We start from the raw sequence: 25,832 nt of genomic DNA, 5'->3' as shown, positions 1-25,832 counted from the left end.
TTATATTTATATTGTAGAAATTTTTCCAGAGGAAGTCGACAGACAAGTCAGCAGTCTTGGGAACTCGGATGAAACTTCCAGGAGAAATCATTAGAATCTTCCGGTGTCAGTCAGAAGAAACTTTTGGGGGATGTCTGCATAAATCGATGGCGGAAGAAATTTTAGGGGGAAGCCAATTGCACACTTCCAGAAGAAGTTGCAAGAGTCTTCCTGAGAACGTTAGAAGAACTTGCCGGATATGTTGTACAAAAAATCTTTATAAAACTTGGACAAGCTTCCGTGGAAAGAAAAAAGAATGTTCCGGGAGAAATTACGGGAATAGTCAGAATTTGTATGGAAGTAGTCGGAGGACACTTTCAGGGAAGTCTGAATAAACCTCTTGGGGAAGTCAGCAGTAACCGGGGAAAGTAAGATTAAAAGAAATCTTGGGAAGTTGGAGGACACTTCCTTTAGTAGTTGAACAATTTGAACAAAAAGATTCCGATGAATCATGCAAAGGACATTCGACAGCATCTTCCAGTAATACTATCCTTTTTTGGGTGTTGGGATTAGACTTTCGGGTTTCCCCGTTAATTAATTCCATTAATTCTGAACTTTACTCTGTCGACATATTCTGTCAGCTTCTTCCGAAAGTATTTTCCAACTTTTGCGGTGCTACTATGTTAGACGAACTTACATTCAGTTTATTCAGCGTACACGAATCCTAACAAATTTGTCGAATTTAAACAAATTTGGTTGAACAAAACCATGCAAAACAACTTTGTCCAAGACCATAAATTGATTCGAATTATGAATAAAAAGTTATTAACCTTAGATGCTGGCCCTTAGCCAAGTGATGATCACAAAGAACGTGGAATGCTGTAAACAGGACAGTGAATACCTTAATTTTAAATTGAAACTCAATTTTAGTAAGTGACAGGGCTACACGAAGATAAGAACAAATTAACCATTTTTAAATTGAGAATGACTTGATACGTCGTACCTTAAAAAAACGAAGGTAATTAATTTACTTTGAAATTTAACCATAACGTCATAAAGCCACGTATGATTTGTTTTTGTGCTTTACCCACTCCTTGACGCTGATCATTTGATACCTAACATAAATTTTCCAGTGCCACATGCGGACTGACGCACGGAATTCACGAACCCGTACCCTCCTCCTCCTCCTCCTCCTCCTCCTCCTCCTCCTCCTCCTCCTCCTCCTCCTCCTCCTCCTCCTCCTCCTCCTCCTCCTCCTCCTCCTCCTCCTCCTCCTCCTCCTCCTCCTCTACCGCGAAACCCCTTCTATGAGTGATGGAAGCGTTTATTAAATTTCACTGCTCAGTGGAAGTTTGTGGTTACCCTCCTCCCCCATCCCCCTGTCTGTTGTCATTATTTTAACCTGTTGGTTCCTATGTTTCCCACATAACTGACATATCCCGTTCTTGTGTACTTGCAAGGGTGTTTAAACGGAAATCTGAATTACTTTACACTGAATGCCGCAAATTGCGTGCCCAACAAAGGTAAAAAAAAAATCAAGCAACGTAATTCATGCTGACGTATGAAATATTGATGTAAAAGTAAACAGCAAATACAATATTACATCCATGGGTTTCTATGTACATTGTACAATGGAATGATCTATTTGCAGCAGTTTTGATGTAATATTCAAAATCTTTTTTTTTTTGGTGTGTATATTTGTCACGGGGGGTGGAATTATTGTTTGATTACGTTTGATGTGTTACTCAGTAAACCGCGAATGTTTTTATTTGTGTTTGATTATTTTAATTGATTTTGATTTTTTTGATCTAATCTATTGGTGCAATTGAATAGCAAATACATTAATTATGTGCATGAGCAACTTTCATTACATTTCTAGATAAACATTTCAAACGGTCCTATCTGCATTGATCAATTCTCTTCATCGATTTTCTCTTTCGTTAATAATTCAACTGCAAAACCTTTCCCTGTTGTATTTGACTTTTTGGACGCTAGATAAGAACCCCCTTTATCAAACTATGCGATACAATTAGCGCGAAATCTGTTTGCATAGCAGTGATTATAAAAAGAGAAAGTCGATGTAGAGAATCGATCAAACAGTTAGGACCATTTGAAATGTTCATCGAGATTTATTTATAATTCTTCTGGGTACACAGATTTTATTTTTTCACCGAATGGAGTCGTTCAGTTAAGGGGGGAATACACTTTGATTTTTCAAAAAAATGCATTTTTGGCTTAAAATGTTCCTTGGGATGTAGTCCGCCAGAATATTCCTAACCGCTTTACGAAGCGATTTCCTAAAACATGTACCGGCGCGCTGAGAGAGCAATTTTATCTTTCAACGCGTTTATCTCGAAATGGGGTTTTTTAAACTGGCGTGGGAAATAACTCAAACCAGTTATAATCAAATTTGGTTATCGCCTAAGTTTTCTTGTTCAGAATTAAATTCTGTTTAGAAAAACGTATCCACATTTTCGATTTTGTCAAAAATGGATTTTTAATCCACGATTTTGTAAGCATTTTTAGGGTGAAAAAATGGATTTTTTTTTCCTAAGGCCACAACTTTTGGAAAAATTAATTTAAAAAAAAATCGGAATACGTATTTCTAACCCAATTTTCATTACTAATCATGATTTTTGTTCGATTTATGTTCCAGGATCACATGGAAAGGAGTATTTTCCCACGCCATTTTCCGACTTCCGCGCGAAGACGCCCGCGCGACCTGGTGCACCGGCCACGGAGAGACGCCAAATTTGTAAATTTTGTAGTTTGAAGGATGACCTCCCTGAGTGTTTTATTGCTTAAATAAATTAACGAAAATGCCTTACTTTTTGGACGTTCAAAGTGTACTACCCCCTTAAAGAACTATCTCTCTAACAAGTCTTTTGTTCTTTGAAAAGATGTAAATAACATCACGCACTTTGAAACCCGACGATGCTAGTGGTGCCGGTAATAAGCGTGACTGCATTCTCACCCAGTGAGTCTGAGTTCAATTTCAGCCGAGGTTATTGGGATTGTCTTAGGCAAAAAAATCTCTGTTTTAGATTTTTTTCGGATGGAAAGTAAAGCCGTTGGTGCCAGCCTATGTTTCACAGCAAAAAATAAATTTTTATTTCATCCAAGAGGATGCACTCATGTAATTTTCATGGCAGCAAAAATAAAAAAATACAGTAACAGCAGCGTAATGTCAGTTCATGCACTGTATTACTGAAAATTTGGTGCTTTTTGGCAAGTAATATTACACCATATTTTTGACACGATGACACTTTGATGTGATATCAAAATTATGTTTTTGCTGTGTATGATGGGTACGATATCTAGGGTCCAGATGTCTAAGTCAACTCTTTGCCGTCAGTGATTGACTTTCAATTGCAAAACAGATACCGACGGAAAATAAACAAGAATGTACTTTAAACTGGCCACATTGAGTTTTGAGCTAAAATTGATTTCCACACAGCAGAATAAAAATAATTTTAATATCACATCAAAGTGAATGCACTTCAATCGTGTCGAAAATATGGTGTAATATTATTTGCCAACAGTGTTCACTCGGCTGTCGACAAAAGCAGGCCACTCTCGATGTGTGCTACGCGATCGTCTGTTTTCTCGGCAGCAACCATTGTGTGGTCCTCCTCATTGTTCTTCATCAGCAGTTCTTTCGGTTGATTCGTCGTCGACTTTGGAAAGCAACCGTTTCGTGATGAGTGTGTGAGTGCTGACCACGTTTTGCGTCCATTGCTGCAATGGACGCGCTCTGACCCTCGTTGGCGTACAACAATTTGCCATACAATGAAACCACTGGAAGCGGCTCCAGTTCTGATGGAGGAGGCATTTTGGATAGCGGAAGATAAAGTGTTTATTGTTTTGTACCTTTTGACAATAGTTTTAAGATGTATTGTATAGTGACCAAGAATCCTCGGCTCTGTAAAGTTAATTCGGTTGAGCCTTATCAAATAAAATAATAAAAAAAAAAAAAAATTATTTGCCAAAAAGAACAAAATTATCATTAATGAACTGACATTACGCTACTTTTAATGCATTTGTTTATTGTTGTGGCCATACAAATTACATGAGATTTTAGACATGATTGAAGAGCATCCTTAGAACATGATTAAAGTGAAACATTAAAATTTATTTTTTGCTGTGCAATGCTTAAACGCTACAATGGTGTAGAATGATGTAGACCGTTTAAAAGATTCATGAGTTCCTCTTTAAGTCCATTAAATTGTATTGTTTTTGGGCTACTAATCTGGTAATCTGGAATAAAAAAAAAAATCAAGTCCATAAAATTTGAAAAACATAAATCTGTGTTTCAAGAGCTTTTAAGTGGGTCAAGGACTGTGAACATGGTGACTTTTTAGTGCTTTTCTTACCACCTTCCAGGTCACCAAAAAGTCGCTGTTTTCACCAAAAAAGTATCCAAGTCACTTTTTTCTACATTCCTGCTTGAATGGTAATGACAAATTTGATCCATAAATAAATAAAAATGGTTATTGTTTAGTTAATAGTTGGAAGTTCATTAATCTAACGAACGGAAAAGTACATAGAAGAAGCCAAGACGATACATCATCAAAGCACACTTTCATTTCCGATCCTGCACCTTTGAGAGGTCCAGCTTCAAGTTTCAACTGCAAAATTTAATAATCAGGGTAACCAGTTAACCGGGAATTCGTGAAAACCGGGAAATGCTAGAAATTCGATGTCACCGGAAAACATCCGGGATAAAACCGTGAACTGGTGGTTGGTGGGATTTTTCTGAGGCATATAAATCTCTAGTCACGCCTTCCTACAGAAGGGAGGTAAAGCCGTTGGTCCCGGTCCATGTGAGTTGAATGGGTGCAATATCCTACGCAGATGTGGAAACCAGGGCTCTACAATTTCGAAGCTCTAAAATGAACTCGTGTTTTGTTTCTCTCATACATACGTGTTCGACGCTTCATTTCTATAACGCCTAGCTAGACTATCAGCAAGAAACGAAAATAAAAAAGAAGGACGCTTGGAAGGAAAGGCTGGCTGTGGAACTTCTCGTCGTTGCTTTGCTCATCGCTTTCAATGTAAATAACGTCGATTTTCTAGTTAAACGAACTTCATTATGGCTTTCAATCCCCTTTCACGAACACTCTATCGCCGCTCTTTCAATTTGTTTAAAATGCGTTATGTCCCGTTTTCGATCATTTTTTTTAGATAAATATATGGATGGAAGATAAATTAGAAATATGACGTGTAATCTTCAAGTGTTTTGACGTGAGAAATGCTTTAAATGTGTTATTTCATTTTCCGTCATATACGTCATGAAACCTCTGTTGATGTGTTTCATGAAAGAGAAAACTATCAAAGTCGAGCGCTCTTTCGCTCATCCATTTCGACGAAGCTTGAAAGGAAGACCAATGGAGCGACGGGAGAAAGAGAGACAAGCGATTGAACATTTGTTTGTGCACGCCGACTGAGGTTCTAGAATGCTGCGAAGCTGTTCGACTTTAACAGAAAAAGAAAGCCAGCAGTCTCTTCGTCGCATCGATTTGGTCGATTGAAGCTGATATTGTGACGCCCTGGTGGAAACTGTCTTCCTGCACATTCCATTGCCATCAATGGATGGCAATCGATGTCCGTCGGTGATTGGCACTAGAATGCGGAACAGAGACCGACGTTGAATAAAACAAAAATCCGTGATGCCAAATTCGGAAAAAATACCTATGTACTTCTTCCTTTAAAAAAAAAATATCCAGACATTTGGACTAGACTCGATTTTCAGAATAAAATCACTTTGAAGAACTATTATGAGAATTTTTGATTTTTTTTTTGTAAGCTATTTTGAACAGATTTTAAAATGGATTCTAGAGATAAAAGTTAAACACCAAAATTCCTGACACGAAAATCTTGTTGGGATTGAGAAATGCGTTTTATTTTTTATAGTTCAATGCAACAGGTATACATTGAAATAATGAAATTGGGTTGTTAGCAAGGGGTAAGTCACTCGGCACAGCTGCTATTGTATTAACGCTATTTACAGTGTGCCGCATTCTTCCGGTATTGTGCCGAACGATTATATTTGTACCCTGATTTGTGCCTTTATATATTTGAAGTGTATGAGTGGTCAAATACAAATTGATCTGGTATATCTGGCAACACTGCTTCTGTAAGGAAGATATTGACAGCTGTTTATTTACTAAGTACAAATTCGCTTCAAGATTCGCTCGTGCGGTGGAAATTGTTGGCCTTGAATCTTGTTAAGGAAGTGAAAGAGTCGTTTTTTCTGTAATCGTACGTACTACCGCATTTGTTCATCCTCATCTGATAAGCTAATCCGTATATTTTTATCTAGATTTTCTCACGAATTTCTTCAAATTTCCTGCAGCACACAAATCATATGTGAAGGAACGGCGGAGACAACGAAAGTAATCGGGCTTCGATCCGACCCATCAGCACCGGATCAAACTGATCGGTTGAATTTTGCTGCTGGAAAATTTCCTGCTGGAAACCTCGAAAAAGTAATTCTTCTGCCAGAACGACTGCTACAAGATGGGATCGAGCTGTATGCAAGGTTGGCACATCCTTATGGAGGACTCGCACAAGCGCTACCGGTTTCGGGACGATGTGAAGATGGCTCTGCGACGTGGCTTTCTGGACATTGACGAGGCTATGCTGAACGACAAATCGCTGAATGAACGGATAGCCGGATCGACGGTGGTCACCGTTATGATAAAGAACGATAGGTTCTACTGAGTGTGCTAGGGATTCGCGGGCGATCGTGTGCATAAACCAGAAGCTTGATGTGCTTTCGATCGATCACAATCCGAAAAATACCAGTGAGTTGGAGAGGATAAAACGTGACGGAGGTAACGTTGAGTATAATAGGGGGCTATCCATATACCACATTGACAGCTCATGGGATGGGTGGTGGAGTTTATCGAATGTCCCGGTCCTTACAAATTAAAAAAAAATTAGATGGATGATTGTCTTCGCAGCAGGAGAGGGTATCTAAAACCTGTCATAACGTGTCCACGTGAAATATGGACAGCCCCTAGAGTGAATCAGGGCATTGTGGGCATATCCGAATGTGAAAAAACGAGTGGCTAGCGAGGGTTTTATGTTTATGTGACATAATTTGGGACGTACTTCCGATCCAATTGAAGAAGAAGTATACATAATAGTAGACGAAGAAAACTTTCCTTATAGTGATAGCTTATTGTATTTTATATTTAATCATATGTGCGTAGGTACGACAATGTATCATCCGACAGCGAAAGCTTGTTGCTCGGCGCTTTGATGTGCGTAATATAGTGGTCAATATCCGATTTGTGGTGGTTTTTATTGTTCAATACTAATCCTCCAGCTTGGGATATTGAATAAAAATTTCCTAAGAGAAAGATTCCCCTTCGCTCCACATTCGTTGGGCATTCTCTAGGAACAGTGGTAAGTGGACAATTTTTAGATTTTCCTGCAGATAAAAAAGGTATTAGCAAATATCCTATGTGCGTCAGCTATATTTACCTCTCTGGTATTGAAAGTTAGTTACATGACAAACTATGCGACCATGTAGTGCTATCCAATCCCCGATAGTTATTTCATGCTGCATGCAGTTAGCGTTAACTGATCCTGTTGGTGCAATCATTCTAATACGATGAAACCGTCTCAAGCGGTCGTTTGATCTTTTAAAACGACCTGATGACAGCATCCAAAGCATTGTCGATTTTTTTATGCTCATATTTTTACCGTTTACTCCTTTTACGTGGAATACGTTACGATTATTACCGGAAGAGCATTGGCGTAAAAGTAGTTCTCCACCAGCGTTAGCAAATATCGTTTCAGCATCTTCAATTATGTGTTCTCCTATTTCATTTTCATTTGAAGAGCTTTCTTCAACTGCAGAACCTGCGGTACTCTTATTTGCAGTTTCATTGACTTCATATTTATCTGAAATATTATCGAGAAAATCACCTACACAAACTTTTCAATATGTAACTGTGTTTTACCTTCGCATTCTATGTTAATGAAATCACTGTTCTTAATTGAAACAAATTCAAATTCGGCTTCAGTTTTAGAATTTCTAATTGTCATACTTTCCCCGAAATCAATATCTTCCTGTTCAACACCTAGATGGTTTAACAAATGTATTGCATCGTTTGCAGCTTTCTCGATAGCTTGGCGGATTTGGATATCATTTGGAAGGTCATGGATCGGCGTTTTCTGTGATTTCAGCTGTTTCTTCTGCAAGCACGGAAAGTTTAGCTCTGTTTTTCTACGATGCACGATGAATAATTTCATTTGAACTTTTTGCATGCGCTGCTCGACTTCTTTCATGGTGAAATTAACTGCGGTGTGATTAACAGTTGTCATTGACCGAAGCTCACGAAATGCAGTTTCACATGGTTGACTTGATAAATGATTGATAATGAATTGTTCACTTCTATTGGCTTTCCGGCATCTGACAACGAATTTTATTAAGCCATGCGCATTTAATTCTAAACAATGATACACATTTGATGTAGGGCACTGTTTTAGTGTTTTCTGATGCTTTAAGCAAATTCGTCGCCATGCACGAACAAATAATAAGGTAGTCCTGTAGAAAGAAGTTAGTTGAAACATATTTGTGTCATACTGGGTATCATCATTTTGTAACAAACCATATTGAAGTTATGCGTTCTGTAGGAGACATTTGTTGATCGTTAAATGCTAAATAAGCATTACGCATTATTCGTAAATATGTAGCTGTTCCGATACTGCCAGGTACCACTGTGGTTAAATGATCAATTAGATTCAACGACATAAGTTTCATTGACGGATCAAATTTCATTCGGTCCGCCGCATTCAAATCAGAAGGATTTAGTTTGTGTATAACTTTTTGTCCGTTTTCCATCATTTGTTTGAGGACTGCAGACGAAATTACATAGTCACCTGAAGTCGAAGATATAAATTATTAATTATATAAAAATTGTGATGACAACAAGAATGAGAAGCATCTTTACCTAAACGCATTTGTTTTTTGGGGTCTAACAAGGTATGACGAAATTTGTTGACTAGGTGAATACTATCCTGAATGCAGATTGGTTTATCATCCATATCTATGACAAAGTGAAGGCCGTATGATTCGCTTGGACATCCATTTGGTATTTTTGTTCTTTGTCGCATAGCCATGAGAAGCCGTGGATCGCCATCGGACGCGTTCGATATGACGGTTATGCCAACTTTCAGCAATTCAGTTTCTATAAATGCCCACCTCGACATACCTTGGTCATGTGTAAATCTGTTATCACTGCACGTGTACAGCACGCAAAATGGCGATGCTCCGACAGCCATTGGTGTTGCTAATACAACATATAAGTATTCACCAACAGAAAAACGATCAAGATCGTTTATGATCTTTTTGATTGAACTGGCTTTGAAAACATCTTGTTCAGGCATACCAAACTTGTTTAAAGGAGCCACTAGGCCACGAATTGCATCATTTCTTGAATCATATTCCGGGTTTGGTGAAAGGGTTGTTCCATCTTCACTCAAAGCTACTACTAATGGATAGTTGTGCGCATTTAGATACTTAAGCAGGGGCATCACCATTAAGACTCCTTCTTGAGTTTCTGTAGTGTGCCTTGCGATATGTCGTTTTATTGTTTTTGAACTAGGAAGCTGCATGTTTGCTCTTTTAAATTGATAACTGCTGTTTCCAGCAGTCATCAATTCATAGGCAGCTGCATCGAGCTCAGATTCTGTATACCGCATTCCACGTGGCATACACAATTTTGACCGTGCATTCAGCTCAACGTGAAGATCAAGAAGTGGACTTGACTTTTTTCTTCTGTCGGTCGCTTTGTTTGTTGTGTTGAGACGTTCGACCGGTTCGTCCCAACAACTTAGTTTTCCGCAAGGTTTTCCGAGTAATCTGCAGATCCTGTCAATTGATCATCATAAGAAAGCATAACTTAAATTTGTGAATTAAATTATTACTTTCGACCGTTGCATTGTTCTCATGCTCGTCTTGGTTCATGTGTTCTTCTATGCTCTCGTGCTCTATTGAGTCCTCGTCAAGGTCCTCGTACACTTCTTTCTCCTCGCGCTCTTTTTTGTCCTCGTGCTCTTCTGTGAACCACTGTTCATTTGAATTTTCGTTCTCTTCTTTGTCGTCGAACTCGTCTGTGTATTCATGCTTCTTTGGGTCCTCGATCACTTCTTTACCGTTGTCAATAGCAACCCAGGCAGTGCTCCCGGTTTATTTTAATTATAATCTGATACATACGAAAACGTGCCGGTAATGTGCCCCAACTATGCAAAATCTATTTTCGGCACATTGTGCTGAGTGACTGACCCCTTGGTTGTTAGTGGAATGCTAAAATAAAACGGCAAAAAAATGTTATCTTCCATTTAATTCCACTTAATTAATTTAGGTTTCCATGAAAAGCTATACGTTAGTAAATAATATGCTTACTGTACGACTATAGTTTCAGTATTCCTTCTTACCATAGGCCATTGCTCGAACTTTTCTTCATACACGGACCATCATCTTTTGCACGAACCCTGTTCCCACTTGTTTAGCTGCCAAATTCCATTTCCGCTTAAAATCCTTCAGATCGCTTGCCAGACAACGAACATTTTGGGGAATCTTCCGGTCAATTGAGGTATGAAATTCCTGTCCAGGAATGTGATCAAAAACTGCCAAGAGCGGAATAATCGAATAATAATAATATTAATAATAATCGAATCGCGACGTGCTTGCTCCAGTGAAGCCATGATGTAAACAAATGAACTTATCCTGATAATTAATGCCTACTATGATTCTATACATTCTTAGCCAAGTAACGCTTGGTAGATTACCTTTTCGTGGTGCGTTACTGGAATTAAGATCTACCACCGAAGCCTGGTTCGAACTACTTCAAACTAGGGAAACAGAATTGTTTTGTTATCAAAGGTATGCCTTGTTGATAGTGAAAAGACTCGGCTTTGTCCACCGAGGATGATCTTGAAACAAGGAAAAAAGGCGTCATGTAGTTATTTTTCATCTACGTGATTCCTAATCTTTTATTCGCTCTTCTCTAGTTTAAGGTGGTTAAGACTAGGATTCTGATGCATGGACATTTTCGGTATTATTGCTTGATTTTTTTGCTAAGGAATCCGTTTTTGACTGCAAAAGAAGCACGCCTTTGGAGGGTGTTCCAACACTCCAAAGGGTTTAAAGAGCGGGACCTTACAATTAAAGTCGGATCATTACGATAAAGGCAAGAATGACAACTGTATCAAAACCGATTACTTCATCATTTCTCAATAGTGATGGAGTAATACAACATGCACTAAACAAAGGACACGGGGTACCACAATAGGTCAAATAACTGTCCCGAACAGAGGAAAAAAAAACATTCTTAGCTTGATGCAGTGAAGTTTTGAAAAAAGTTACTCAAAAAATGCCGTTTTCCATCCAATTATAACCCTAGTAGCACGCTTGTCACAAATCAACTGTAGAAACTTATATACGACTTATTTCAGTCATAAACAAGTTGCTGTAACTCGGGAATTCTTTCGAAGGTACAGTGATATTTTTTTTTTCAAATTTAATATAATATAACTAAACCTTAAATTACAACATTTTCCAACACTTACACTGTACACTCATAACTGATTGTCTCAGAATTGGGTCGACCAAATTTTTAAATTAAGTGGTCGTAGAACCCTTAGGGGCTTCCTTTAGCTCAGTCAGTAAAGGCGCAGCTACAAAGCAAGACCATGCTGGAGGTTCGATTCCCGGTCCGGTCTAGGAATTTTTCGGGTTGAAAAATTTCTCGGCTTCCCTGGGCATAGGACATGATTGTACTTGCCACACAATTATACTAATGCAAAAATGGTACAGGCATCGGAAGCGCTCAATTAATAACTGTGGAAGTGCATCTAGAACACTAAGTTTAGAGCACGCAATAAGCTAATATGCGATATGCAATAAGTTTGAAATGCAAAGAAGAAGAAGAAGAAGAACCCCTATTCTATACCCACCCAAGAACCTTTTGAACGTTTGGTGGAACAATTTACAAATTTTTGAAATCAATAAAATTGTAATTTATGTCATCGATCATCAGCTTTAGGTCTCCCACAAAAAGGTAGATCTGAGTAGTATTCCAAGGCAACCCTGAATAGGATTTAAATTAAATTTTATCGAAATTTAAAATTAATTAAAAGTTTCATTAAGGAATTATGAGAAAATATGGACGGGAAGAAGGATTATACCAAAGCAATACAAAAGAGAAATTAAAAGACATTCTTCCAATATTTTCGAGAAGATTCGGGGAGAAAAATTCAAAGGGTTTGTTTTTCTTCTGTTCGGGACATAACACCACTGTGACCAGTAATTTGATCTATTGTAGCATAGCCAGTGGCCTTAGTTTAGTGCATGTCGTATTGAGAAATGATGCAATATACGGTTTTGATATAGTTGTCATTCTTCATCGCAATGAATCGATTCAAATTGACAAGTCCTGCTATTTTTACCCTTCTGAGTGTTGGAGCACCCTCCACAGACGCGCCCATTTGTCAGTCAAAATTGGATTCTTTAGCAACAAAATTAAGCAATGACATCGATAATCACCATGCATCAGAACCCTAGTCTTAACCACTTCAAACTAAGGAACAACGAATAGAATATCAGGAATCACACAGATGAAGACTAACTAACTCATTTTTTCCTTGTTTCAAGATCATCCTCGGTGGACAAAGCCGTGTATTGTCACTATCAACAAGACATAAAAAATAACAAGGATTAAGATGTGTTCCTTTGATTACTGAAACATCCTGTTCCCCTAGTTTGAAGTAGTCACAAAAAGGTGATACACCCACGTTACGGAGGATTACCATTAAATCTGAGTATAAGTCCTATCCAATAAACATTGAAAGCTAAATAAGAGCTTATTCAGACAAAAATATGCTTCTTCATCTTATAAATGGCTTATTCAGCTTTTAATCAGCACAAATTGTATGTTGGGTACATGACCTTAAATTAATTTGAACCATTTTGACGGCCATATGAATACTCAAGTAACCATTAAGTAGATATTAAGCTTGAATATACTTACATTGCTTGAGTATAGTTAGTTTGGGTATCCGATGTAATATAACTACTTGAAACTAATCCCTTTCGTATTTATTTCATTTTCTTTTCGCACTTTGCATATAACACCATCTCATACTAATGCCTACATTGATTCAATTTTTTTTAAAGAAAGTATCACAACACAGGTAATTGCTATTAGTATGTTTGCAGACTAGTGGTGGACATGAAGATCCAGTAGGGGTGGGGGGTGTTGGTCGGGCAAATGTGTTATATCCTTGAAAATGGTAAGTTCCAAATTTATTTTTGTCGTCAACGTAGTCGTCGTTGTTAAGCATTCGTATGTTTAAGATTAGCCATCAACCGCAGAATCTGTATGAATCATCGCGTATCTCTGTTGTTAATTACGTATCCAGTGGAAATTTAATCATATTTTTTCGGGGAGTGTTGTAGTTTAGAGATGCTCTATTACCCTGAAGGGATTGTTTTTGATTACTGAGGAGAACATTATGGGATGTATTATAATCTTATATTCTACTTATTTTCATATAAACATCTTAATTCATAGGGCGTCGGGGTGATGCCTGATTGAAGCGATTTCGATGGAAGAGTAGAATTGCCAACTCCCAGTTGTTAGCATTTCATGAATTGAATTTATGCTCTTTTCCTCACTCATAGGGGGGACTTCCCCTCAGATAATAGATTTTTATGTATCGGGTTGGAACATTTGTATATTTTGGAAGAATATTCTTATTGCTACTGTGGATCACTAGAGATGAACTAGCCAACGGCTAAAAATCTCTCTAATAAAGTTAAAAAAAATAATACTGTGGATCACGCGTAGGTGTCCATCTGCTTACGGGTGGTCCCTCTGTTTTTGGCCCTTCATGCAATGGTAAATCGAATACATATAGGTATCGTACTTGATCAAGTTATACGCGGTGGAAAGGGTATTTGACATAATTTTCTTGTGTTTCTGTAACCAGAAGCTCTTGGATTTCAATATGGCATTATTCATCGATTTCCGGTCTCCATACGTAATCCTGATTCCGAAAATACTCATATTGGAGAGTATTTGACTGTATTTCCCATATTTTCTGCAATAAGAAGCCACCATATTGGGAATCAAGATGGCGTCAGACATCGTTCTTGTATTGAAGGGTATTTGATTGTATTTCTAAGTTTTCCAGCAACCGGAAGCCGCCATATTGGATTTCATGATGGCGTCGGACATTTATTTCCTGTCTCTAGACGTTATCCTGATTTCGAAACTACCCATGTTGAAAGGTGTTTGACAGTATTCACAATTTTTCTATAACCAGAAGCCGCCATCTTGGATTTAATGGGTGGTGTCGGACGTTGATTTCCGGACTCTGTACGTCATCCCAATTCCAAAAATATCCATACTGAAGGGTATTTGCCAGTAGTTTCCAGTATTTCTGCAACTGGAAGCTAAAATGGTTTCTGACTTCGATTTCTGGTCTCTATATGTCATCCTGATTCCGAAAATACCTACACGCAAACCAAAAATCTATTACAATGAATGTTAGTTCCATTTCCTATCATCCTCTGTTCATGAACATCGCAGCGAATGTTAGAAGTTGACCTTGCAGGCGATGTAATGGTTTTTTGCCTTTTTTTATTTCGTGTTCTGTCTGTGCTTTCACCTACACAAGCAAGCATTTGCCTTGATTTTTATGTATAACATGGTAGAACGACGCACACCCTTGCCTCGAATCTCTCCAGCAGAAAAAGCATACGAAGTCGAGTGTGAGAGGAAATGAGCGCTTCTTGTTTTCTTTTAGGCTATCCTTATTCAGAAGCATGGAGAGTGCAGTGGAGAAAGCACAGGTCTGATAATCGCAACGTTCGTTGTTCGAGTCCAGTCGGCAACCTTTTTCCTATTTTTTTTTCGACATAATTAATTTACCTCACTAATACACTCTACATTTTTCGGTCTCCAATTTTCTTGCATTGGACCGCAGCTAGATATATCGCATCCTCGGTTCATGCCGTCTCCACTTACATCCTCTGATGATGAATCCCACATAATTGTAAGCGAATCTTACATCCACCGGTTGGGTGTAGGTTATTGACAGTATTTTCCAGTTTTTATATAAGCAGAAGCCCCCATATTGGTTTTCAAGACGGCGTCGAACATCGATTTCCGGTCTCTAAACGTCATCCCGGTTCCGAAAACACTCATATTGAAGGAAATTTGGCAGTATTTTCCAGATTTCCTATAACCAGAAGCCGCCATATTGGATTTCAATATGGCATCGGACTCGAGGCGTTACCCCATTTCCAAAAAATACGTAAGTTTAAAGAAATCTTTTCTTTTAAATATTAGTACCGGCATCTTGAGATTCAAAACCCACAAATTTCAGAAAAAATCCACAAGCTAAAAAATTAAAATAAATCAAATTTCCAGTGGAAGCAGATGGAAACTGTTTTGGAGGGGTTAGAAAAAAGCGAACAGACTTCCGACACCCAAGTCAGAAGAAACTATCAGAAAAAGTGTTGATAAACATTTAAAAGAAGTTGGCAGACATTTCCGGGGCATGTCAGAAGGATCTCTGGAAGAGCTTGGAAGAAGTTTTCGAGAGAAATCATTAGAATTGGCCGACGTTAGTCAGAAGAAACTCACAAAGTTAGTTTAGAAAAACCGGAATTAACTTCCAGGAGAAGTTGCAGGACCCTTCGGGAAGTCATAAACACCATCCTAATAGAACAGCTCAAATTGCTGATCGCAGTGGTGTTAGGTCCCGAACAGAGGAAAAAAAAGTTAATCTAAATATTAAAGAAAAATTGTTAAATTTATTTAATACCTTAATTATATCAAATTAAATACTAACAATTTGAATTCCAATATCTTCACGATTGCAAAGAAAACACTTTGTCCTGCATTTTGAAACTTCTGCACATAATTTTCAACAAAAAAAAATGTCATCAATGTTTTTCAAACAATAGGATTGAACGAAAAATAGTCCTTTGCAAAAATACAGCGGGAGCTTTGAACCCTAACCCCCCTTCACAGCGCCAGTTAAAATAGTGCATATCTTGCCCCAGGTGACGATCCTGTCCCGCCCTACTCTATGTGTAATCTGAAATCGATTTATGCAAAAGTTCCATTGATTTGTGTAACAAAATACCCCAGGTATTAAACGTGGCATTTGCACACAGAAAAACGTTGATAGTTTCGTACTGTTATATTGATTTATTGGGGCCTCCCGATAGCTTACCTTGTAAAGGAACGTCAAGCCATCTGAGTGAGTTCGATTCCCGGTCCAGTTATACAATTTTTCGGGATGGATAATTTCTTGGCGTCTTTGGCCATAGAGTATCCACACAAAATACAAATGCTGAAATGGTACCTGAATGCAATGCTTTCAATTAACGACTGCAGAAATAAGTACTCATAGAACGCTCAACTAAGGCTGAACATTAAATTCCAGTAGGTGCGTAATAGCCGTTAAAAGGAAGACCATGATGCGATAAAGTATAGTACGACTACAGGCCCAGCATGACTCTGTTGCGAACAATGCATGGACCGGACACATGCCAAGCCACCTCGGAACGTTGAAATAATTCACTAACCAATACGGAGAACCGATAGCAAATCAATTAGACTGCCGATACCTGACTTGCATACCCAACCATACTCACTTGCTTTCATATCGGTACGGAACGAACGATACTAGAAGTTATTCATAGCTGCTACAGGGCAAAGAGCATTACGTACAAAAAAATGCTTAATTAGTGTGAAACTATTCTAGAAGCTAAAAATTAATTGCTTCTCGTTTTACGTGCTTCCGTTGGGTTTTGACGCCAACGTTGAGAACAATCAAGGCTTTCAACGGTGGGAAATGAGAAAATATATAAAATGAATCAGTTGCACGCATATGAATTAATTTCAAAAAAACCCATAGTCCAATTTTACCTTGTTGGTTTTGCATGGGCAAGTATAGGGTCAAAGTGAGAAGTACAGTGAACGATCGAAATCTCACAACAACCGAGTAAATTGGCGGATTGAAGCAAAATTTAATAACAGATGTCTCCACTGCTGCCTGATGATAATGACGACTTGTTGACAAGAGTCACAGAACATACATGCAAACATTGATTCGTTAGCTTCGGCTATACGCTGTATAGTATTCAGTCTTTGAAATGAGAAAAAAAAAACTTTCTGATTAGATTGATGTAAATCTTTAACATAAAACGGAGGATTTTCATTTCACGACATCTTGAATGCTCTGTCAAAGTCACTCTAATAATAATTAGTATAGTGGATATTCAGTGTTTCAGCCTGGCAGTCAAAACAAAACAGCTATGCTCTTATGCTTTCATCACCGAGGTTTTGGATATTGGTTCCTTCTATATTGGTGTGTCAGTTTTGTAGGTTTTATTCTTGTTCCTTGATTTGTTTTCCGTCGATCTTGTTTTCCGTGCTGAGCACCAATGCTACCAATGCCAGGAAAACAGCTCCCACACCTGAACCCTACCTATCGACCCATCAACTCATGAACCGGGGACCAACGGCTTTACTTCCCTTCCGAACGAAGGCGTGATCAGAGATATTATGCCTCAGAACATCCCGAGTGGTGCCGACTGGCATTGAACCCAGACCTGCTGGGATGAAATGTAATCATGCTTACCACTACACCACCGCCGCCTCTACTGCAACAGGTTGAAAAAACAATTTTTTTTTATGCCATCAGCCGCGTTTGTTGCAGACAAACATTAAAAAATTTCTTGTTATTGATCACCTATTATTATGTGCCTCGTATGTCGTATGTAATTTGGCCAAGATGAAGATATTTTTTAATTCCTGAGGCATTCCACGAAGATTCGCAAATTGATCCTGACCGATCATTTCCAATTAAGCTGAAACTTTGCACAGTTGTTCCTTTTTAGTAAAGATGCCAATTTGTTTTATCAGTTCTTCAAATTGAATCATGACTACTTTTTGAAAAGGGCCTGTGTAAAAATAGTACTAATGTGTTTAAAAATATATATTGCCGAAACGCTTTGTTCGATTGATTTGGTGTTCTCAGCAAAGTTGTAGATATTATTTTGGCAATTGTGTAAAAAATAGACACTGTAAAAATTTTTGTTTGTTTGAATGAAAAAAATTATATTTATTATTAAAAAAGTTAATTTATCAAAAAGTACATTTTTTGAAAATTTTCGTTTTAAGCCTCATTGAAGCTCATAGGGTATGCTACTAACTGGCAAAGTTATGATTTTTTGAAAATTTCACGATTTTTACATTTGCATTACAAACACATGTTTTTTAACCGTGTATATTTTTTCTAGAATCGAATTTTAACTTTGCACAACTTTCTCCAAGACACCATAGCAATCAAGCAAGCCGTTTTTGCAATGTATTAAAATGTTTATTTTATAAGCGCTTTTCTACACAGGCCCTATTGGAAAAGTAGCCGGGGTTCGCTATTACAATTTGTTATAGCGAATCCCGACTACTTTTTTATTTTAAAATTTCAACTTAAATCCATAAAATACATTTTTCTGCACTTTTTTCCTTATTTTTTATTCGGAAACCTTTTAGGGACAGATGATACATAATTTATTTTCATTGTAAAACACTTACTTTCTATTTTTATTTACATCACTTCTTAAATACATCGAATACTTTGGCATCATTATCATTACAGTTTGAGTAACGTTTGGCTTTAATTTTATTTTCTGAAACAGGAATGAAAGAATGAAGCTTTTGAGTTCCTTGAATTATTGTTGCATTATTATATTGCTCGTTGAGGTGTGAAGCCATACTTTCGTATTCCTCTGTTGTGGCAAAACTAAATGATAATTTTGTTAATTCTTCTTCTTTTCTATTATTTGCCCAATTATAAAGCTCTCTTGCATTTGTTATTGGATGTTCACGTTCTTTGGCCAAGCTTGCTCTAGCGAAGGTTCGCTTCCGTGCGTCTCACGTGTCGATTATAGAGAAAACGATTGTAATTTCGATAACTACGACTCACAAAATTGAACAGTCGTTTGTAGTACGGCGAGCGAGAGTTACAATACTTTCGGAGGGCGGCAGAGCGTTGACGTTTTAGCACGCGTAGGCGTGGGTTAGACCATGCAGGCTTTAGCGGAGGTCGTCGAGCTGGGACAATGCGGAAAATAGCATCTTCCATTGCAGCACTGAAAAAATCCACTGCATCATTCACGCTAGCGGCAGTTTCGATAAATTGCCAATCAATTTCCGCAAGCGCATTGTTCAATGCAACATAATCGGCCCGGCGAAAGTCCAAAGAGTAGCACTCAGATGACGGCGTAAAAAGAATCGGCGCAGGTAAACTAAATGACACGACGAGATCGGGATGATCGGCATCTAGATCAATCAGTGGCTCGACGGGCAAGGAAACAGAAGTGCCCGGTAGTGCGGAATCATTTGCCAGGACAAGATCTAGCAAACGTCCATTTCGGTTCGGAAAAGTATTCACTTGTGTGAACCCGTAAAAGTTAAAACCGTCCAAAAGAGCACAGCAAGCAACCGGCATATGCGAAAGCAGTGGATCAATTAATGGTGTGCCACTGTCTGTAAAGCGCCACTGTAGACCAGCTTGATTGTAGTCACCAAATACGAAAGCGGGAGAGCAGGGACTTAATTGTGACGAAATTGACCCTAACGATTCCACATGCTCACGGATGATCGTGCAGTCGTTTTTGCGGTCGGGAGGCAGGTAGATTGCGCCTACACTAAGCTTGCTTTGTGGAAGTTCTACGACAATCCACAGCTGTTCCAGTTGACTGGAAATGGGTGACGTACTTACGTAGCTGGCTAGTCTAGTAGATACTGCAATCAGGACTCCGCCACCGCGCGATTTTTGACTGTTTAGGGCAGACCGGTCAGTTCTAAAGACGGAATAGAGTGACCCGAAAAGTTGCGATGAGTAAATTCGGTCGTCCAGCCACGTTTCCGTCAGCACAATCAAATCATATTCGGCCTCTGCAACAGCCAGGAAAAACGAGTCGATTTTAGTCCTCAGCCCACGCACGTTTTGGTAGTAAATCCGGAGACCATTCGAGGAGCAATCACGGGCACTAGAAATCGAAAGGACATCAGGTACCGAAAGTTCGGAATCACTAACATACTCGCCTGAGGTTGCAGGCCGGAAGCCCCCGATACCATCACCGACCACAGGACCGGGACGATGACGATGGCGGATGTCTGCAGCAAGCGCGACTGGGTCGGGAGGTTCGGAAGCTTCCTCAGTGCCTGTTTTAGGGTGTCCCGGATCCGAGGAAGAGCAGGTGGCGGCATAAACCTGCTGGTAGTTGGCAGGACGGATGCATGGACATGATGTGGCTAGTGTGGAGATCGCAGAACCGGAAACACAGCTAGAAGTTGAAGCGGTATCAGGCAAAGGAGAAGCTGAATCGTCAATATACTTGCCAGTAATAGCTGGTTGGAAGACCCCCGACCTACATCTACACTCAGGGCCAAGACGACTATGCAGAGCGCTGGCTGGAATAAGCGCGACTGAGGCAGAGAAATCAGGGGCTTCCACAGTACTATCCACGATGCGTCTCGGTGGTGATGGTGGTGGTCCAGAAGCAATAAAGGTAGCAGCATTATTCTTGGAAATCGTGTAAACATCATGAAGCGTTGCACTGGAACACGGAAACTGATCAGGAAAATGACTGTAACTAATGTATGCATACTTGCCTGACGACGATGCTCGGGAGACCTCACCACCGAACTCGACCGCAGGGCCAGAACGACTCTGATGGCAGGAAATAGAACGGCTTTGATGGCGGGAAACAGCTAGCGCGACTGGATCGAGTGGTTCGAGGTCTCCCATAATGCGACAGGCAGTGCGTTCTGGTCTACAGCGCTCCAATTCACAACGCAAAATCCAATTCTGAATCAGCAGACTGGGTCTAGTCCGGAAATGGGAGTTGAAAACTCGGAAGGTCCCGGAATAGGAGAGATCGTGATGGCAGGCGTGTTCAAACGAGGCAACCACATGTTTTTTGAACCATCTTCAAATTTACGGAACAAAATTCCTTTCGGCCATGTATCCGATCTAAGAGCAGCTTCGCGTAGTTTGGGATCCATTCCGACTTTGTACGAGATGAAGCTCATACGGCTGATGTCGGATCCTTTTTTGACTAGTGGCACAACCTTAATCGGATCTTCACACTGTACACAACCTTTGACCAGCTTCTCGATTGATTCAGATTCACGCTAGGATGAATACGAGAAAGGTACAGCCAAAACAGCTCGCTGGGTTCAGGGACAGTAAGGACCTCGGTAAAGGCATTGTCGCCTGTTACTGCTTTAGAACCACCAACAAGTGGTTTGCTGGTGAGCGAGTCTTCATCGCGGCGCCGTTTTAATGGCGGTTGACGCATGAAATCGGAGTTTGTCGGAGTTGTCAATGCGATTCGTTTCGATAGCTGAGCGATCTGCTGTTCTTGCTTAGCCATTTCCTTCCTAAGCTCAGCGTGTGCGATTTCCTGTCTCTCGGTGATAGAATTAATCACACTGCCAAACGACGAGACGGCAGTTTTGAACCGAGCACATTTCATCAGCTTGGCGCACTCGTTACACATCCAAAACAGGTTCGGGCTAGTGTGGACAATATTCAAAAAAGCCTTATTCAGCTTTGTGCCGCCGCACTTTAGGTGAATCATCCTGTCGCAAAAAGCCATGCAGGAGATGGATTCTTCATCGCCTTTAACTGGTTTAGCGCATTGGTCACAGGCGGAAGTCATGCTGACTCAGTTTCCAAAAGTGATTTAGAAACAGCGGTGGAGATGCTCTAATACGCAAAGAGGAATTGGATTCTGAAGATCGCCCAATGCTAGTCTGATATCGACAATAACACAACAGTATACACTACAATATGTCCGATTGAATAACTTTTTCACTGTTTTCACAACACAAAATATGCTCTAATTAGACGATTATTGCAACGAACTGCACTTTCCACTAACAACCAGTACAATATTACAGGTATACCGAACGGAAAAAAACGAATAACGATAGCCCGTGTGATAAAAAATCGACAAATTTAGCAGTGCACAATCACGACGATGTGAATAACAACAACTATCAATACGTGAATGGCTTGTCGTTTTCCTTCTTTCTGCACAGACACATAATCTTTTTGACCAGGTTTTGCCCGGCTTATATCATCATCTTCAAAAAAAATTATGACTGCCAATTTTGTTTCATCACTTAAGGCTGTGCCATATTTTGCGGTTTTTGACGAATTACCTTCCTTTATCAACTTAGCCTCTTTTGCAATATATCTACTAGCATTAAATTGATCCATATTTTTTTGTGTTGACCATGAATAAGGCAATAATGATAAAATTAATTATTTTTCACTTCTTGCAGTGGATGCATTGGAAAACTTTTCCTTCATGTTTTCTAAAACTTCTTTGAGTTCATTCACTTCATCAGCCTCAGGCGCGAAGTTGAAAAGATTCTTTCTAATACCTTCGTTGATTTCACGGTGCTTCTTTTCGGGGTAGCGAACCTCGACTACTTTTCCAATAGGGCCTGTGTAGAAAAGCGCTTATAAAATAAACATTTTAATACATTGCAAAAACGGCTTGCCTGATTGCTATGGTGTCTTCGAGAAAGTTGTCCAAAATTAAAATGCAATTCTTGAAAAAATACACACGGTTGAAAAACATGTGTTTTTAATGAAAATGTAAAAACCGTGAAATTTTCAAAAAATCATAACTTTTTTGTTTTTAAGTTTACCATCACCAAACTTTGCCAGTTTGTAGCAAACAATATGAGCTTCAATAAGGTATAAAACGAAAATTTGAGAAATTAATTTTTTAATAACAAATATATATTTTTTTTCATTGAAACAAGCGAATTTTTTTACAGTGTATATTTTTAACATTATTGCTAAAATTATATCTACAACTTTGCTTAAGACACCAAATCAATCCAACAAACCATTTCAGCAATATATATTTTTAAACTCATTAGTACTATTTTTACACAGGCCCTGTTAGAAAAGTAGTCGTGATTCAATTTGAAGAACTGATAAGACAAATTGGCATCTTTACTAAAAAAGAACAACTGTGCAAATTTTCATCAAAATCGGAGCCGACAAATTAAAAAAAAAAATAAAAAATTCGTCAATCTGTAGAGAATTGCTCTCCTGGTTATAACAGATTACATATGCGGAATTTTACCCCCTAAGAAGGATGTAGGATTGTTTGTTTTGCCCTTCTTGTTTTACTAAATACATTATATCATTTATTTTCCTTCACCCTGGTATTGTTTGTTCCTAAGCTATTTGAACTCGTGTGCCAGCCAGGCAATACATTTAGATGTCATTATTTTTTTTTCATTTTCACAGGTGGTTTTCATCTACGCAGATGTCACAAATGAAACGAGCGCTAGTAGCTGCAAACAATTTAAGATTCTTGCCAAATACATTTCTCAACTAAAGAACCCGTCTCTGTTCCAGTCAGGTAAAAAAATCGCGATACTATGAATGTTCCGTCGTTCGTTCATCTTTAATATAGAGATTTCTTTTGACCGAAAATGTTGAAGGTTTATTGCCACTCGGTTCTTAAGAATTGTAAACCAATTTCAGTTCTTGGTATAAAGCTTATAAGATGGCGTATTGAGCAAAATCCAGCTCCAACATTCCTTTTACAATTTTGGTTGCCCTCATAGCATACTCATGCTGATTTTCCTGATTGGTAGGTTCGTAGCCGATAAAATGAAATCGTCGCGCAAAAATGTGGAGAAGTTCAAACAAATAAATTTCCTTCCACTTCAACTCCATATTGCACGAGAAAACCAATCTACTGTCGCGTGCAAGCAGCTGAGAAAATGTATGAAGCTGGGGAATGGTGGTGATGCCTTGCCACATGTGGGTTAATGCTATGTAGCTACACGGTCGTTCAGACCGACTCAAAATTGAGTCAACTCAATTTCAGCGAAAACAGGGATTTACTCAAAGACTGAGTAAAATCCTAGACTGAGTAAAATATTCATGGATTTTCCTCAAATTCTAATAGTTTATCCTAGTTTTCCACGTGTTTTCCCCGAAAAATTAAAGTAGTTTTTGAGTAAATCCACTTTTTTTCCGAAATGAAGTCGAATCGACTCAATTTTGAGTCGGTCTGAACGACCATGTTCCGGTGCCGGAGCTTGTTTGATAAGCAAGGAGGTAACAGCACGAGCAAAACGAATAGTTTTCTTTTCCTCGATCCGGTATTACCAATGTGTGTCTGTATACACATATTTCCCATTATTTTCAATCTGCAGGATGCCTTCGCCGTTGCATTCTTCAAAACAATGAAATTGTACGATGCACAAATAAATAAATAAAGCATTCTCATAGGTGTATGGTGCTCTGTACTTTAGAATGGCGTTGTATGTCACCGCGGAGCACTTTCGGTTCGAATCGAGGCGTAGCTCCCGAGAGAAACGCAGATAGATTCGGCATGAGTTTGGTTATTTATTCGAAGCAAATTTGATTTTGATGAACAAATTGCATTAATCTTGATTTGATTGGAAAATGGTTTTTGGGTTTTCTAAGAGATTTTTTTCTTATGCTGCCATTCAAAACTTTTAAATTTCATTTAAATTTCCACTGAAATATGCAATAATGTTAAGTTGCAGCACGATTGTGTTGTAGTGTTTTTTTCTGAACGTGTGAAAACTTGAACCTAAACCGATTCATTAATTTGCACGTGAGAATCTCCTTCACCCGTTTATAGTTCAACCAACATTCTCAGTGTTGATGAATGGTTCTCGCTGGCATTCAACGGTGCTTTGTTGGTCGGGAATAGATGGTTTCTTTCACGCTTTGATGGCATACAATTCGCCATTATTGTAGGTACTGGTACAGCAATGTTTCCCGTAATGACACACATTTCAAAGCTCTCTCTATATCTACTCGGCACTACTGTTATGGGTTATTATTGTGGTTGCCATCGATGGGAATAGTAGTTACCCGCTTTTGCCAGACAGTGCCGACATGAAGTGGGTGCGAATAAATGTCGCAATCAAGCCACGCCATTTTCGTCCCTTCCGCACATAGGAACCATCCCGTTGCGTTGAGTGAGAATTGTGTGGGAAATGCAAAATGACAGTAATGTATCGGATAAAGTTTGCTGTCCTATCGTGGTAATTTATCGTCTCGGCGGGAATTCCCTTTATATGCGATGGCACGATGAATGCATCACCACCGTCAGCCATCGTAAGAAGCAATCAAGGCATTGCCATATAGTGGTGGGTTATGAATCGTGAGGGCTCCGAAGTGCTTTTAAATAATCAAATAGTCAGCTCATGGCCGTAAATTTTAAAGCATCTTCTCACGACATTATTGCATTGTCACACTAGCAATTTATAGACTGCCCGGATAATAATGCGCTTTAGGATCCGAAGGTATGAATCTGTTTCGGAGATATGTAATCAAATTATGTTTAAAAATGTTTAAAAATAGCACGGTGAAAATATGTCAATTAAACAGGTAATATTTAAAGATTCACTACATTAACTCAAAAATTCAATAAAATTATGAATACATTTAGGTGGTCCAAAATATGTTCCAAACTTGTTTCAAAATCTAGATAATCATTTCAAAAGATCCTATCCTATCGGTGATTATTAAGATTCGTGAGCGTTCACTCAGAGTGAGCGCTCACGAATCGTACAATCGCTGATTCTGACGCTCTGAAAGCGAAATTCACAAGTTTTATGTTTCAAGCACACACTTTTCAACCTCTTCTTGTAACTTACAAGTACTAATCATCATTATAACATCTAATGATTTTAAATTCCAAAAAACATTTTGTATAGTAAGTGAGTGGT

The 25,832-nt window shown here is 38.8% G+C and overlaps 1 protein-coding gene across 1 annotated transcript; it reads right to left on the bottom strand.

The window, feature by feature from the left end:
• Positions 1-8,488: 8,488 nt before the first annotated feature.
• Positions 8,489-9,696, bottom strand: LOC135715460 (uncharacterized). Its single transcript, XM_065238731.1, has 2 exons — positions 8,946-9,696; positions 8,489-8,874 (listed from the first exon to the last, which is right to left on the bottom strand). The coding sequence occupies exons 1-2, from the start codon at positions 9,694-9,696 to the stop codon at positions 8,588-8,590; spliced, it is 1,038 nt and encodes a 345-aa protein (XP_065094803.1). The 3' UTR covers positions 8,489-8,587.
• Positions 9,697-25,832: the final 16,136 nt, after the last annotated feature.

Source organism: Ochlerotatus camptorhynchus, unplaced genomic scaffold (assembly GCF_037179485.1).
Source record: "Ochlerotatus camptorhynchus isolate MF236.1 unplaced genomic scaffold, CSIRO-AGI_Acam_v1.1 ptg000927l, whole genome shotgun sequence".
Taxonomy (NCBI): domain Eukaryota; kingdom Metazoa; phylum Arthropoda; class Insecta; order Diptera; family Culicidae; genus Ochlerotatus; species Ochlerotatus camptorhynchus.
The sequence above is the reverse complement of the archived record's forward strand: the minus strand, read 5'-3'. Positions and strand labels throughout refer to the sequence as shown.

Bases quoted from the DNA above. Each gene is read 5' to 3' on its own strand.
- LOC135715460 (XM_065238731.1), bottom strand. From the start codon at position 9,696: ATGCGGTATACAGAATCTGAGCTCGATGCAGCTGCCTATGAATTGATG. The intron at 8,875-8,945 runs GTAAAGATGCTT...CTTCGACTTCAG, and splicing joins CAAAAAACAAATGCGTTTAG to GTGACTATGTAATTTCGTCT.